Genomic DNA, 16,086 nt, shown 5'->3' on the forward strand with positions numbered 1-16,086 from the left:
AAAAAACCCACGCTGCTCTCCTATAGCCTTTGGCATTTCTGAGTTAGTGGCCAAAACTAATTGAATTTGTGGAAGGAGAAAATAATGAGGAAAAATGCAGATTAGGTAAGGGAAAACCTTCAGGGACTGGACTAGAATATAGATGAAGCAAGTAGGATCCTGGGAATAGACAGCTCTGGAATGGCTTTGACTTTTTAATGAGTGGGAATTGAAAAATACATATTTATTATCACCTTATTTAATGATGTAACTTGTTAACAATATAACTGTCACCTTGAGCCACTTCCCTGAACAGCAGGAGAGGCCTATGGGACTGGTGCCTCCACACTGTACAGTGTGACACCACACTTTCTCCCTTCAGCTATGCTCATTCTTTTTGGCACAAGTTTATTCAAAAAGACCATCCATCACCACTGCCTTTTCACTGACATAGTCAACTGCATAATGAAGATGTTTGAAAGGGAATGCGCATTTCAGTCTGAGGGGCAGAGGAACTGAAAAGCAAGGAGAAATTATAAACCCAGGGAAATGATAAGGCCTGTTAGCAGGAGTGATAGGGCAGGGAATGAGAGTGAATGGTATGGGGTTGAGGCCGCTGGGCAGCACAACAGGCTGAATGCAAAACAAGAACACAGATTCAGGAGTAATCTGTACTGAATAGGAGAAATATCTAATTGATCCACAGTGAACGTGAGATTGAATTAGCTGTATTGGTGAGATGGTGCCCTGCCCTGGTTGTGCTGCCCTGGTTTAGGGCAAATTTGGGAGGAAACTTTCAAAGGGGTCTCTCTAGAAAGCAGATTCAAGCAGCCCCTCCCCCAGCTGGTTCAGGAAAATATTTCCTTGGAGAAAAGTGGAAAAAAAACCTCTTTATTTAACAAGCAAAGCATTCACAAGCATAAAAAATGAATAATATTAAACAATAAAACTGCTCGCTCTTCTGAAGAGATGGCAAATTCAGAAAGTCCTTGTCGTGGGGTCTAGCTCGGCTCAGTCCCTTATCAGTCCCTCCTGCGCTGGCAAATGCCACATCCCGGGCCCTGGTGGGCCACAGGTGTGAGCTCCCAGTGCTTTTCTGGGTTTTCAGTCCAGAGCAGAGCTGATCGGTTCCAAGAACAAGAAAAGCCACAGTCCGGAGAACTTCTCTGCCTCAGCTAGCTAAAAGAAACTAACCAAAAAGCAAAGGAGAGCTCTGTGCCTCAGCTAGCTAAAAGAAACTAACCAAAAAGCAAAGGAGAGCTCTGTCCCACTGTCTGTCCGTGCTGCAGACAGCACAGTCCAGGCGCAGGAACGTGTGGGAGCAAGTGCAGTTTCTGCAGACAAACTGCGCGTTCCTTCTGCCCCCTTCGCTCTTGGAACCGGTCTGAGCGGTGCAGAACTTAATATCCAGCATAAACAGAACAGACACCTGGGGATACCAGCATCATAAAGTCACCCCAGGACACATGGGGATTCTATAGTGCTACAGCCTCTGCCAAGTCACATGGATGAAACATATACTCCACAGAGCTGCCTTCAAGTACAGTAGTCCCCCTATTCCTCCCTGGTACATCTGCCTCTCATATAATAAGTTAACAGGCTTTTAGAATTTCTTGAATCATTCTTGTTGGACTTATCACAAACATTTTGGTATCTTTTGATAAGAAGTTTCTTGTTTCATTGAATAAATGAATGTTTGAATAAAAACTCAACATAGAAATTACATATATGTCCACCATGGTACTGGATTACTTTTGTAGTTCTCTTCCCCCCATCCCTGATCTCGGTGGGACAGGTGAGCTGAATCTTTCAGATGTGGCATGGACAGCTGCTCCTGTAGTGTGTCACCGCTGTGAGAGCAGGTTCTGTGTGATGGGCAATTTGATCTGATGGTGGAGACTTACCGAGGAAAGCAGGATGAGAAAGTCCTTGGACTTCAGCTCTTGCAGGCTACCACAGAGATCCTCTCCTGATGTAATACGTTGACTGTTGGTTTTCTTCCTGTGCTTCCAGATTGTGCATGGAAAGCTTTTATAGTGGCAGAATGTTTAGCTTTTAAACAAACACATGTGTCATTACTATTATTGTGTCTTATTCTGTTCAACTTCCTTTGATTCTTGGACTCTCTTTTTCCATATGTGTGGGTAGGCTCGGAGTGTTTACCATTTATCGGAGTGGCTACCATTTATCTGATTCCTGGGACTCACTAAAATAGGGTGTATTTCAAAACATTCACCTTCTGTTGGGCAAAGGAGAAATGAATGGTAAATCCTTCAAAAAGAGAAAGCTTTAACCCTTTGGTCCTTTAAAACCCAGCTCCCGTTGGTGCTAACTTCCCTTCCATTGAAAAATAATGAACTTTCACTTCTGTTCTGCGTCCTCACCTTCAGCGTGGGTTCTGTGCATAGCTCCTGTCGGGGTCAATTATCTGGGGGGTCAGTTAACTAGCAGGAGAGGCCCCCAAGAGCAGAGACTATTGCTTAATTGTTACTGTGGGATCCTTGGGCAATGTGCACTTCTGGGGCTCATTTACAATTCTAACACATCCAGCGCGCCCTGCATCGGGAGCCCTGTGAACTGGACAAAAGTTAGAAAGTGGCAGCGCTGCTCCTGGCCAAAAGCTCATTAAGATAGACATCTCCTGCTAGTGAACATCACACAGATGACACAGACAGCTCACTCCAAATGAGAAACATTCTTTTGTTCTGTCTCACTAGGGCTTTCAGATAAAAAGAATTTGAGGCCAGCTGTGATATGAAGGGAACAGGTTTAAAATAGCTCTCAGGGGCAGTAAATGCTTAATGATCAGATCTTTCATTGCTCTTGGAACATTTGAGGAAACTCAGCCAGCTAAAATTCTTGTTGATTACTTTAACAGAGGCCCTTTGTTCATGTTATCATGCAGAATAATTAAGCCAATGCAAGCAAATCCTTAGCTATATACATAATTAAAATACTAGGCTGTGATTAAACAGACAGTATTGGCACAGACAGCACCTATTCACTTCATAAAAGAGTTCCATCACTACCTTAAGCTTGGTTTTACCCTATTTTATTAATTATTTTGGAAAAATAAGTTGTATTAGGATAGTGGAAGATGACATGTTTCCAACGAGGAGGTAATGAGATTTTATAATGCAGAAAAAAGATCTAAGCATATTCAAAGTATTTAGCTTATATGGCAGAATTAAAGGTGAAAAAAGGAGCACAAAATCTGTTTTAACTTACTTAAAAGTTCATTTTGAAGGGGTTATGTCAAATTTTCTCATTTCCTCCCCCATTTTGCTATCTCTTATGCAGCAGTCAAATCTTCAAATTGAAGAGTTTATGAGGCACCCGAAAGCTTGTCAGAAAGAAAAGCCCTTTGATCTATAAAATATTTTATTTGGAGGTACTTTCAACTTATTGGACTACCTGTTTTAAGTCAAAAGCTTATTGTCAAACATTACATAATTCTGAGCTCTCCTAAGACCAACTGCCAATTTTCTTTTGGGATTCTCTCTCAGATGGCAATTACTGACAATAACAGTTATGCTGTTGGCAGAGGCAGACTGACTTTTCACAAGTTTTTTTAGAAATGGGCCAGAATCCTTTGTGAGTTCCCAGGCAGCAGAGATGGAATTTTACAGAGTTTCTCCAAGGAAGGTCATCAAAAGTTCTTAGGAAGCAGATTTTGGCTCTTCTGCTTTTTTGGGTCACAAAATCTTGTTTTACCACAACTTTTTCACAGTGGAATAGGTGTCCCTAGCTCTGGGACTGGAGGGAAGCAGATAGAGAGGTGACACCGGATAAAAATCAGGTTATTTTGATGCCAGGGAGTAGTCTATAGTTTTTGACTTTTTTTTTTTTCCTTTTTTCTTTTTTTGTTAATATATATTAGGCAACATATTATAGAACAGTAGCAGTGGCTTTAAGGCTGATGGAAGCAGCCCCAGAAGAGATCCTGGGGTTCACCTTGACTCCCTTTCAGGTACTAGACCAAAGCAATCTTTTTTTACAAGCAAGGTCAAACTTTGGATGTGATTTCTGAGATGGAAATAAAAGTTAGTCTGCTGGGTTCAGCCCACTGTCCTGAAGTAAAACTCAAAGTGACAACTGCTTTACTCTCTTTACTAATCCTCTGGGCTAAGCAGTCCCCTGAGAACCTCTGTTTGGAAATCTATTAAGATTTCACAAGTTGTTCAGCAGGAGTAGCAATTAATGATTTGCAATGTCTCTGAAAACTGCAATTTAAAATGAGAACGAGAAGATGAGAAAAGTCTTTCTCCTTTACACTTATAACAGCCAATGTCAAATTTTCCCTAATTTTTTTGTGCCTTCTGTCCAGATTGAAGTGTTCCTTCCTTTGTTGGGTCAGAGGTCCCTCTAATGTGCAAATAGACAGATTTGCACAGAATTTGATCTTATAATTTCCTTTGAAATAGTACTTGAGGTATCTTTTTCTACTTGAATTTCACAAAAACCTTCAGACATTATTATGTAGATCTATGGAGAAATATATTTTAAGGGAACAGTGGCAGGCAGTGAGTTTCTGTTACATTTGAGCTGTGTAATCTAAGAACTGGAAACCCCATTAGCCTGTTAGTGAATTCTTGGCTTTGAAAATCTTCCAGCAGACAGATTTTGCTGGAGCTTTATTCTAGAGGTACCGCTCTAGCAGGAGCTCCTTTCAATATTTTAATCACAGCAAAAAAAAAAAAAAGTCTCTTAAGAAATGCAGCCAAAAAAAGTCTCTTAAAAATGCCCTACTTGGTGGAGAGGCCAGGAAAAAGACCTGCAGTTTGCAATGTTCAGTATTCAAATGCAGTTTTGCAGCTGTCAAGAGTTTCTCTGCTCCTCAGTTTTTCTTGGGTTTGCTTAACTTCTTACTTGAAAAGTGTATTTTCCTAGTCACTCAATGCATTAATGTGAGCTGCAATCATCATGAGCACAGTGGTTATGATAGTTTTGTCTTAATAAGAGTGATCTCATCATGGACATCATTTAGATGGGGTAAATAATTCCCAACACATGCAGACTATAAAGACATGGGGAGCTTGTTATCGGCTGATGTCATGGGAAGAGCCTAGTCTCTTCAGCAGGGACTCATCAGTTTATAAAGGTCTCTAAAAGACATCTGACTTTGAAGTAAGAAGAAAAATCAGGGTGGGAAAAGCTGGTGTAAGTTCTTAAGTCTCTGTGGGCTTTGACCATTATTATCAATAGAATCTTGCAGTTGCTTATGATTACAAAATAAAAGAGACTGTGGGCCAAATTAATATGAAAACTTGCTTTTTTTTTAGTTTTGTTTGTGAAAACAATCCATAATTTATAAACTTACTCTTTCAAACGAAACAGCAGCTGGAGTTTTATTTCCAGAATTCTGGCACATTTGCTGAAGCTCAAAATCACTCTTTTTTATTCTTATTTTTTTTAAATTTTGACTTTGTTACCATAATTTACATAGTGTGAAATGAGTGAGAAGGGCTACTGGTAGGATTTGGTTGCATAATTTTACACCTGGTTTGCATTAATATAAATGAAGTTAAACTTAGTGAATAATCACTTCTGATTGTAAACATCCTCTAATGCTTTTTAATGTTGTCATTGGACTATTTTTGAAAGGACGCCACTGCCTGGCTAGATCAAATCCCAAAGATTTTGTGAGACTTAGCTTATGTGGATTTATAACATGGCACTCACAGCAAGGAAATATTTTCTAATACAAGAGAATTGAAAACATGATCTCAGATATGAAAACTCAGCTTTCTGGAACACATCATCACTTGGGGTTGTATACGTGTCTCTAAGAATATTTTTTTGGTTAACTAAATAACCACATTTACAATCTAATCTTCCTTTTTCTAGAAAAACCCTTGTGAAGATTGATTAGTTGGTGACTGTTGTCTATTAGGTTATGGATAGTTATGCAGCCATAACTATAAATACTTCTACATAATGTCTTTTTATTTCACTAAGGGAAAAGCTGGCCCAAGAGCTCATTTTTCTTGTTTGATGTTTCTGTAACACTTCCCATTCCACCCTAAGTACACTAAGAAAAGTTTGTGTAGAAACTATTTCAGTCTCTATTGAGCTGCAGCTACCACGAACTGCATTTAGCAGCATAAGAGCTGGCCACACTGCCCAACACTTAGTACAGGAAATGAAAATAAATGCCATGTTAATGTCAAGCTTGATGTGTTAACTGGGAAGTCTGGCTCTTCCCTTTTGGAGATGTGGAACAGAAATGTCCCAGTACATAAACCTTAAGCATCACTAGACTTCTATTTATACCTCTGTAATTAGATCTCAAGTTCATTGTCCCATCCTAGCTGTTGGCAGAGGAGAGAACTGAGCTGGCAAGAACCAGGCTAGAGCAACTGTTCTGTCTAAGGAACATGAAGTGACTAGGAATCTGTGAAAAGTATAAAATGTACCTTTGGTACACGTGAATTTCTAGACTATCTACAGTGGATTTAATGCCAGCACAGAATGTATCAGTATGAGCCCTTTTTAAAGAGATTTGGATTATTGCTGTTTCCATCAGTGGGAATAGAATACAGTTTTAATTTATTGCAGCCTTAACACACCTGATTTTGTGGTGGTGTGATCCTGGAACAAACAAAGTTTGTTTGAGACAAAGAGGAATGTAAATCTATAGGAGATAGATTTGATTTTGGTGGAGAGATAACTAGCGTTGGGTGCTCTTTGTAGTTGTTAGCTACATGTTATGCTTAGTGAGATGTACTGTCTCTTTCTCTTGAGCTGAGGTCACTTGAGGACAGACTGGGAGCTTTTACTTTAAGTGGTAGTGCAATCAGGCCCACTGCATTTACTGAAGGAACTATCATCCAGTGTGCCTACATTAAAAACTGTTTTGCAGGGTTAAGATCAATTACTTGTTTTTGCTTTGGATGCTTTGCATTCTTGCTCACGGTTGGGTTGGTGTTATGTGAGAAGGGAGGGTTGTGGGTTCATACTCATATACTCATGTAGCTGCAGACATACTTTACCCAAAAAGTAAACCAGTCCAAAACCTCAGATCGAAAGATGAAGACATTTTTTTAAACCTCTAACAAAAGCAATAAATGAAAATAAGGATTAACTTTGTCAATTTTCACCCCTCCCTCAATAAATCACTAAAATCTTGGCTTTTATCTTAGATGGATAACACAATAGGCACTAGAGCACACCAACATTACGCAAATACTTCATGTGCTATCAATTATTTTGGAAGGAGTCATCATCTGAATTGTGAAATGCTTTGACCTTTTTTTAAATGAACAGTGTAGGAAAAGGAGAGTATTAGTTAGGCTGACACATTGTTTCTCTTGTACTTGTCTGGGTATATTTCAAAGTATTCAAAAGAACACAGCAGTGAATAGGGCTCCTGCCTCCATACCCAGCCCCTCCTGACCTGTGGAGTCATGTGGAGTCAGAAATGATCCTGTTACGTGAGAAGGGGACAGGAGTGAAGTGAGAAACAAAATTTAGGGTGCTGCTAAAAAGCATTTGGATGTTATGAAATCAAGAGAATACATTCAGTGAGGATGCAGCTGTGCAACCCTGACAGTTGATGACTTTCAGTCTTCAGCTAGTAGGAAGGTGAATGCCTCTGATGGAGTTAGGAGAGCAGAGCAGGCCCATGTGTCTGGAGTGTGTTCTCATGGAAAGGATTCTCCTAACAGACTTCTAAAATGAAAAGATAGCCAAAATGAAGATACAGGGTGTGATGAAATAACAGCAATCAGTTTCATTAGAAATTTCCAGAGATATTCTGGATTTCAGATTTGATGTACCTACTGATTCAAAGTGATTTACTTTGAACACTCATCTTTGCCAAGGCTGATATTCTCCATGTTAGTTAACACTGCCAGCCATGTGTGAATTACATTTTTTCTCCTTATGTTTCTGACAACCATCTCATTTTTAGGCATTAGCACAGATTGATTCCATCAACATTCCCCCAATTATTTTGAGCTTCAGAATATGTTTTGCCCAGAAAGCAGTAAGTCCTGTACTGTTCTCTTAGTTGGCAATGCTTGATTTCTTCTTAGGTTGCTTTCCATAAATGGATGTCAATGCTTTGATTTTCAAAATTAATCTTGCTGGGTAGGTGAAAGCTGAATTAAACTGGGTATTTTCCAGTCTGACTCTTCCATATCTCAGTATCAATTTCACAGCAGGCAGTCATGCACTGCACCCAGCTGGGCACATGGCTTCAGACTTTCTCTGAGGTGGCAGCAGCCACCTGCAAACAGGGAGCTGAAACCAAACATCTTGAACAAACAGCACCCTATGTAAACCATCTTATTTTATTATCAACTTCAGAGTTTATTAATTTATCAAACCAGGTCAAAGTGATACAAATACATAAATAAGTACCGCAACAGACGTACATCTCATGAAGAGAATGCAAAACATGACACTGTGCATTTTGTTGTCTTTAGTGACCAAAAACACAACACTGCATTTTACTAAATTATGCTTATGACTGCTTTTTGCTTTTCTTAAGAAGTGTTTATTATAAAATAAATACACAATCTGTATTCCACCAGTGCTGTCACAAATCCAAAAAAGGAGGTTGCCTTCCTCGTAAAAAAAAAATTACAAACACCGTACACTTTCCACTTAGTCTTCTGCCACCAGCTACTGCTACAAACGATGCCTGTTAGGTGAGAAATCAACTGCTGGTCTTCTCACCAGAGAACACTACTATTCCTCAGAATCTCTTCCTAAATATTTATAATGAAATTTTACAGTTCTGCAGCACATTTCAACCCAGTAGTTTCCATGTGCAATCAGTGCTTCTCATGCCAAACTGCTTCTTCTACAGTTACACTGCAGCTCTGGTGCAGTGAGGTTTTAGGGCCTTTGTTTAGATATGCTACATCCCTTTCCAACACCAGGACAGGACTTATGGAAGCTGCAGTCCCCTGGAAAGGTGGCAGGACAGTTCACTTAGTTCTCCTTTTCATGAACAGTGATAGAGGATTTCTCTTAGCCAGGTGTTCCTGCATTTCAAATTGCTGCTCTTTCAATGGCCTGTACGCCCCAATCTTATCTGCCCTCTGTCCAGGTCTGGGGAGAGCAGGGTGGTCCTGACATCACCCAATATGTTTTCTTCTAATTCCCTTCAGCCTTTCCTTCACCTTCATGTCTATTCTCCTCACTTGCTCCTCTTTGTTGAGAAGCCCTGCATCCCACTCCTCCTGAGGCTCAGGCAGCACGGCCAGGCCCTGGGTGCCATGGAGAAGCCTGGTCCTGAGGCCTGCACCGCTGATGGAGACTGCCAAGGGTCTGCTGCCCAAGACAAGGATCCCCTCACCATGGTGAAGCTCTGCCTGAATGGGCTTTTGGCATTCAGTACCAACCTCTCCCACAACTTCATCCCTTTAGGAATGTGGACACCCTTGAGTGCTGTCACTGGCAGAATGACAAATCTCAAAATCCTTGCTGTCACTGTTGATTTCACTCCCTGTGAAGCCCCAGCCCCCAGCTCAGGCCATTTCCATAAAGCTTTGTTTCCTAGCATGTGTTTAAACAGCACTATTCCTGTCTGCTTGTGGACTAGAAAATGGGAGCAAAAGCAGGCAGAGTCACTTCCACTTGGGATTTAATCCAGTATTGCAGCCATGGGGCAGTGCAGGATTTTGGTGAAAACAGTTTTCAAATTGTTACAATTACTCTGCAGATGAAAGTCACCTCTCTTAAACACACTGTAGACGTGCTATACTAAATTTAACAGAATCTCTCAGATTTGAGGTTTTTTCCTGAAGATAACAGTTGTCACAACAAACAGCTGTTTGTTGTGTTCTACAAGCCTGTAGCTCTTTATTGTTTGTCATGGGAGAGAGCTGTTCTTGAAATATGAGAATTGAGAGGTCACCCTCAGAAAAATGAAGATTATGTTTATAGCAAATTACAACAAATAAATTAAGTTCTTCACAACTTATAAGGCATTATTAATAGTGAATTTTAATGCTCTAGGTGTTTTGAAAATACTGCAAGTACTTCACCACTTTCTGCCACGTGACTTTAGAAGGTGGTTTAGAAGGTGGCTTTAGAAGGTGACTTTAGAAGGTGGTTTACCAGCCAACATCATGTGTAAATAGGGCCCAGAAGAATGAAGTTATTAGGGTTATGATGGGGAGCTAACACTTTTAGAGGAGTGGGTGGAAGAAACAGTGAAAACCACTTGAAAGCCAACACTTGCTCCAATTGCTACAAAAATATATTGATTGCCACTAACACCTGCTGTTCAGTTTATGGACTTTGTTTGCTCAACTACAAGAAATCATCCCAAAGGCTGGCTGCTAAGGAGTCTGTCAGTTTAAATCTGGTTTTTATGTCTTCAACATGAGTATTGTATCACTCGTATTTTTCCTCCACTACTACAAGAAATCCGTAAGTCATTTCAACACCAGAAACGGTATAAATTCAGGACAGGATATAATGCTGTCCATAGCTCCTGCACATTTATTAGGTGTCCTTCTTTTCATTAGTTTGAATAACTTGCCAAATAATAATAGTAAAAATGTTCTGTTTTCTTTTTTTAACTTGTAAAGAAATGCAACTCTAGGAAAGCACAGTCTTTCTCCTTCCCCCACCAGTAACACAGAGCCTTCTAGTCTTTTGGAGGAGATATTTGAACAGTTGACACAGACCACTACACATAAAGCAGCAAATTTGCTGTGCATGATGTGAATAATTACTGCATTATAGTTTTGGGGTTTAGGGCAACTGCTGACTTAAGCAAAATAAGCCTGCAGTCCAGCTGCAGATCCAAGTTTTCAGAAGTTTTCTTGTGTTTTTCCCTCCAGTGCTGTCTCCCTTAACAGTGACCCTTTTCAGACTTTTCAAGGTACAAAATCTTTACCAAATCCTCGAGCTCAGTCCTGCACACTCTGCTTTCACACATTTGGCTGATCTGAGCTTCTCCTTCGCTAAATATTTTCCACTGGCCTGAAAACAAAAACACAAAGGAGACAGATATTGACTTAGGAAAGGGCATGGGCACTTTGAAGACATTTACAAGCACTCTGCAAAGCAACTGATTCACAATGGTCAAAGAGGGAATGTCCAATCCTCCCATGGAAAATATTCGAAGCATCTTACAACCATGTGACATATTCCATGCAAAATAACTTTGTTAAAAAGAATAAATATGGATCAGACTATTACTATTTTCTTTAATTAAGTAGTCCTGTAAGTTGGCTCTATTTATTCAACCATTTTATGACACTGGATATCCTAGTAAACCAAAGTATTTAAAAGCTGGGAAGCAACACAGCTGAATGTTTCATTGTGCTGTGAACTCCTCCTACCTGTGCCTAATACAAAGTGTGTAAAATAATATTTCTACATATTTTTGATAGTGGCAATAGAAATGCATGCTGTCCTGGTAACTAGAATACTACTGGCTGCTAGAATACATTGCAGATAACAATGACAAGCTTATGGAAGGCTGACAGCAAAAAAAAACTAGGGAAGTTTTTCTGTGAAAACATATCTGTATCTCAATAGGTCTGTAACAATTAAGAATATATTATTTCTGGGAAGAAGACTTTTTAACTAGGAAAAAAGTTATAGAAAAAAATATCAAGTTGTAATATGAAAGAACTAGGAATTAAAAATATCTATATCCTATTTCAGTTAGAAAATTAGCTAAATTAGTAATTGTTAACTACTGTCACAATCCCAAACTGGGTGAAATACAAAAACCAAATTGAATCAAGAGCGATAAAAGTAGTACATGTCCTTTCACAAAATACATTTAAATAATGAAGATGTTGTTAAGAACATAGGAAAGTAATCTTTCAAATACAACATAAGTGCATGTAGAACCCCTTTAAAAAGATCTGAATTTTTTCCCTTCTAAATTACTTTCTAAAACACTGGGGTAACTTGACATGTTACATAAATAAATCCAGATTCTGCAGCTGTGCTGACATTAGTCATATTTCTGACTTACACTAGCATGGGCAGAAAAGATCCTATATTGTGCTGTATCAAAACACAAGAGACTAAGCATGTACACAAACTACTGTTATATGTATCTATATTTAAAATTTCTTTATTTTGATTACTTAAATCTCCAATTATCAAATATTGTGATCATATACTAGAGGAAAATTCAGTCTATCCACTTGACTGGGATGAGTAACAGAGAATGTTTTTCATGGCTATGATTATATGAAGAGTGAAAACCTCAATAAGTCAGAATTTACTTACTGAGGGTTGTCCTTGTTATCAGCTTGAAGTAAGGAAGTCCTTCAAATTCTCTCTTGGACAATTTTTCAACATAGAGGTGATGCAGAATTCCTTCAGCAAAGAAATGAGAAGAGCATGTTACTGGAAATGTGCCCATTGTTCTAAACCTGGAGTGCTGTCCTGCCTTTTTGTAAAATTTTCAGTCTATGCATTTTTGAATTCTGTTTCTCCATCCCTCTGATTTTGCTATTCCCCTGTAGAACTATTCTCATGTGAAACTGGAATGGCAGTGAGTTTGTGAGGGGTGTGAGAATTAGCCAATTCTTCTCCAAAACACTGAATCCTTCCTAATTATGAGTAAATGTAAGATTATAACAGAACCAAAAGTCCCAGTGTCTTGGAGAAAAACAGCATAATTCTGCAGTAAGATACCATTTTGAGCCAGCAGGCAACATGACTGTCAAATCATTATTAGGAATTGTGGCTTTTTAACATACAGAGTAGTTGTGAACCACCTAAATGCTCTGTGATTTCTTTTCTGCTCCCACTTTGGCCTTGGCTTTCTCCTTTAAAGCATCTAGAGATGTATCATTTCCATGCAGAAGGGTGCACTATGTGAGGGTTTCCTATGAGGATCATATGCTTTTTGTGAAAAGTAGACAAAGATGATTTTTTGAAGGCTGGAGATAATTTTTATTACACTGAAAGTTCATTATTTCCAGTAGTGCTTGGGCTTCTGAACGCTTCTCTATTTTGTTCTAATTTTACCAGTTAATCTGGTAAAATATATTGTTTCCATCCTTAACACATTTTTTGCCCATATCGTGTATGTACTGTCATGGATGTATCATCACCATGGCATACAGGGCAGACTGATTTCAATGGAAAGCTTTTTGGTCCATCCTAAGTAAGAGCCTCCAGGCACTTGTTTCAAAGCCTACTACCCATTTATCTGCAATAAATTACACAGAGTAATACTAAAAACCTGTTTGTCATTGTGCTTTTGTTCCCAAGGAAGGGTAGGAGTTAGTAGAACTACAGCTTTGTGTGTTTCTAATGAGTTTTGTACAGAAAAGTCCGAGTATGTTGGAAGTGGCTGTAATAGTGATATCCTAAAGAGCCAAAAGAACAGCAATCTAAAATGCTTGGATCTGTAAATTGTCCTGGGATTTTAATGGAAGATGATACACTGTTTAAAGAAAGAACTTGCTCAACTCACCTCTTCTAATTGTCCACACATGTATTTCTATTTGAGGTGGCTTTTCAATCTCTATTGCAATTTTCCTGATGGTTTCTCCTTCCTCTGTGAAAATGGATTCATAGACAGGAAATGTCTCTTTCCCACAGAAGTAATCTTTGCTGTCAAAGGTTTGACTTGGCACATCTTCTGTTTAAAAAACAAAAAGGACAGAACACATACTACAGCTATAATCAAGTCCTCCAGAATTTACTTGGCATCAATAGCTAAGAATGGTTAGTTTGAAAGTAGAATTTTCATTTGTATGGCCACACAAATCCATCTCCAGCTGTTAACACAGACACTTAACAGTCTTCTGCCAGGTTCTGGTAGCCTGTCCTTGGTGGTAAGACAGTATTTTTACTTGTAATCCAGTTTCCTCCAGGAATGAGCTGTGTACAACAATGTGGTCTGGGAGACTCCTCACAAGTTTTGAACCTGTTGTCTACTTTGCAAGCATATTTGAAATTATGTTAGAAATCTCAGGGTAGTAAAAGAACTAAATGAAAATTGGTCATTGGTTAGAGTGAAGAGACCCAAATTAATGTTTTGCTGAGGAAAAGAATCTATGAGGTTTGCATTTTGCTTGGCAGCAGCCATGTGGCCAGTTCAAGCCTGAGCCAGCCACAGCACACATTACCTCTTGCCCACCTGGTAAAGCTGTAGAGCATAAGTAGAAATTGTAATTATTCTGTTTGCAATTAAAAGTTGGACAGGAATATAAGAGAGATGATGCAACTTAGAGGCTCAGACCACTGTTTGTAGAAACATCTAATAATTAATAAATCTCCGCATGTACAAGACAGACTGCAGGAAAAGGTTCAGCTTTCTTAAAAATGGGCACGTAGGATCTCCAAAAACAAGGCAGTAACCTCCTTTTTGCCATTAATTTTTCTATTGAAGCCTGTTAGCCAGGCTTTTTTGGCTGTTCTTCCAATGAAATCTGTGGATCTCTGCTTCACAAGTGTCCAAAAGATCTAGATACACACCTCCTGCCTGCCTACTGCCACTGCATTGTGGTTTTCCCCCAGTAAGCAAGACTAGCAGGACAGGATGGGAAGTGTGCATTCTACGAATGCTTCTACATATGGCTGAGCAACTCATTTCCTCAGAGCATCCTTGCCCAGTGCATCACCAAACAAATACATAAATGGGTACATAAAGGAACAGTTTAAAGGCACATAAGGGAACTGGACAGTCCTTTACCTTTTGTATTACATGAAACAGGGCTTTTCATTTGGCAAACCATCAGTAGAATCCTTTTAGGAGATTTTTCACCAGCTGTAAGCATTTATTTTACTAATGTCTATGTAAGTTTTATCATTAGTGCAGCATAGACACAATGCTAAATCTGTGATAAGTTAGTATTTATTTTAAGGATTAAGTTATGTAACTGACACCAATCAGAGTTTTGAATCCTGGTACATTTTAAAAAGCAGAAATTATGTTATCTCCACATGTCTTTTACAAGCTAGAAAATGATTTGAAGGTTCTGTGGGCACTGTGGTAGGGGAAGGATGAGGCCTTTTGGCAGTAATGAACTTTCTGTATACATTTCTGTAATACTCTCTTTGGAAATGAGCATCAGGAAGTCGTGTTAACAGCAGAGAAAAAGGCAGTGACTGCTAAGGACATGTGCCAGCAGCATGTCCCTGTGTGAGGAGCAGCAGCAAGAGGAGAGGTGGCCAAGCAGCTCTGCCTGTCTCACACTGAGGCCGCTGCACACACACTGGAACATGGCACAGCTGCTGCTGTTCACATCAGAGCTTGTGATCAGGAGCCTTGAGCCAAGCCCTTTAACATGCACAGCAAAAAGGTGGTCTGTGATCAACTTTGTTTTACCTGGACAGACTTTACAGCATTTTCCTTCTACTTTCTGAGGGTATTTGCAGGGATATTGTTCTGGACAGTGAATTTTCTTACATTCTTGTTTGGTGATGTTGCAGGTGCACAACACACACTCTACGATTCCAAAGGCCCGGAGATTGGGATGCCAAGATTCACCATGCGAGTATGTTTTGCCATTTGAAACACAAACTACAGAAGAAAAGAAAAAGAAGAAAAAGTTCAAGTGGAAAAGGTAGTTCACTTGCTACCTATCTATAAATATTAATTTGATTCATGCACATTGTTTAAAGTGGTGTCTCCATATATCATCTGTTAGCATCTCAGGCCCATTTCTCTGCTTTTTAATTTTAACGTATAGTTCCTTTACTTCAAATGAGTCTGAGCCCGTGGTCACCCTCTTCTGAGCAGTTTTTCCTTGATGCCAACTCTGCTGATGCTGATGTCCATTAGGTTTTGAGGAAAACAGTGAAGGTCAAGTGTCTGACTATCTCCCTCCCAGTTCATGCATTTCAGTTATGCATTAACCAGCTTAGAAAACTCTCTCCTTCCCCTCACATTCTCAGTCCACACACAGGACACAGCCTGCTACAGTGGTTTTGGCTGCATTCGAATCGAATTTGGAGATAAGAGGTTCATGTCATTTGCTACTGAGTCACCTGCACAGCTCCAGCCATTTGCTGAACGCAGCATTTGCAGTGAGAGCAATGCTATCAGCTGGCTGGATTAGTAATACCTGGGCCTTTTATTTACCTTTTATTACTTGTACATGAGAGTTCTGCTATGTAGCACACAGAACAAACCACAGAATACTTGCAAAATGGAGTTTAATT

The 16,086-nt window shown here is 39.4% G+C and overlaps 2 protein-coding genes across 7 annotated transcripts in view; one reads left to right on the top strand and one right to left on the bottom strand.

Moving 5' to 3' along the window:
• PAK3 (p21 (RAC1) activated kinase 3) overlaps window positions 1-16,086 on the top strand; it is a 229,422-nt gene that overhangs the window by 44,368 nt on the left and 168,968 nt on the right. For all 4 annotated transcript variants that reach the window (XM_068204924.1, XM_068204925.1, XM_068204929.1 and 1 more), the window contains exon 2: window positions 15,355-15,488. The gene's annotated coding sequence lies outside the window, so the exon portion shown is untranslated. The remainder of the gene's footprint in view (window positions 1-15,354; window positions 15,489-16,086) is intronic.
• Window positions 10,360-16,086, bottom strand: part of CHRDL1 (chordin like 1) — a 36,040-nt gene continuing 30,313 nt past the window's right edge. For 2 of the 3 annotated variants that reach the window (XM_068204932.1, XM_068204930.1), the window contains 4 exons: window positions 15,251-15,445; window positions 13,391-13,558; window positions 12,193-12,282; window positions 10,360-10,923 (listed from right to left, as the gene is read on the bottom strand). In XM_068204932.1, the coding sequence (XP_068061033.1) occupies window positions 10,793-10,923; window positions 12,193-12,282; window positions 13,391-13,558; window positions 15,251-15,445 (584 nt within the window). In that variant the 3' untranslated portion in view covers window positions 10,360-10,792. The remainder of the gene's footprint in view (window positions 10,924-12,192; window positions 12,283-13,390; window positions 13,559-15,250; window positions 15,446-16,086) is intronic. The other variant, XM_068204931.1, reaches the window with a different exon arrangement.

This window comes from Anomalospiza imberbis, chromosome 14, assembly GCF_031753505.1.
Source record: "Anomalospiza imberbis isolate Cuckoo-Finch-1a 21T00152 chromosome 14, ASM3175350v1, whole genome shotgun sequence".
Lineage (NCBI taxonomy): Eukaryota > Metazoa > Chordata > Aves > Passeriformes > Viduidae > Anomalospiza > Anomalospiza imberbis.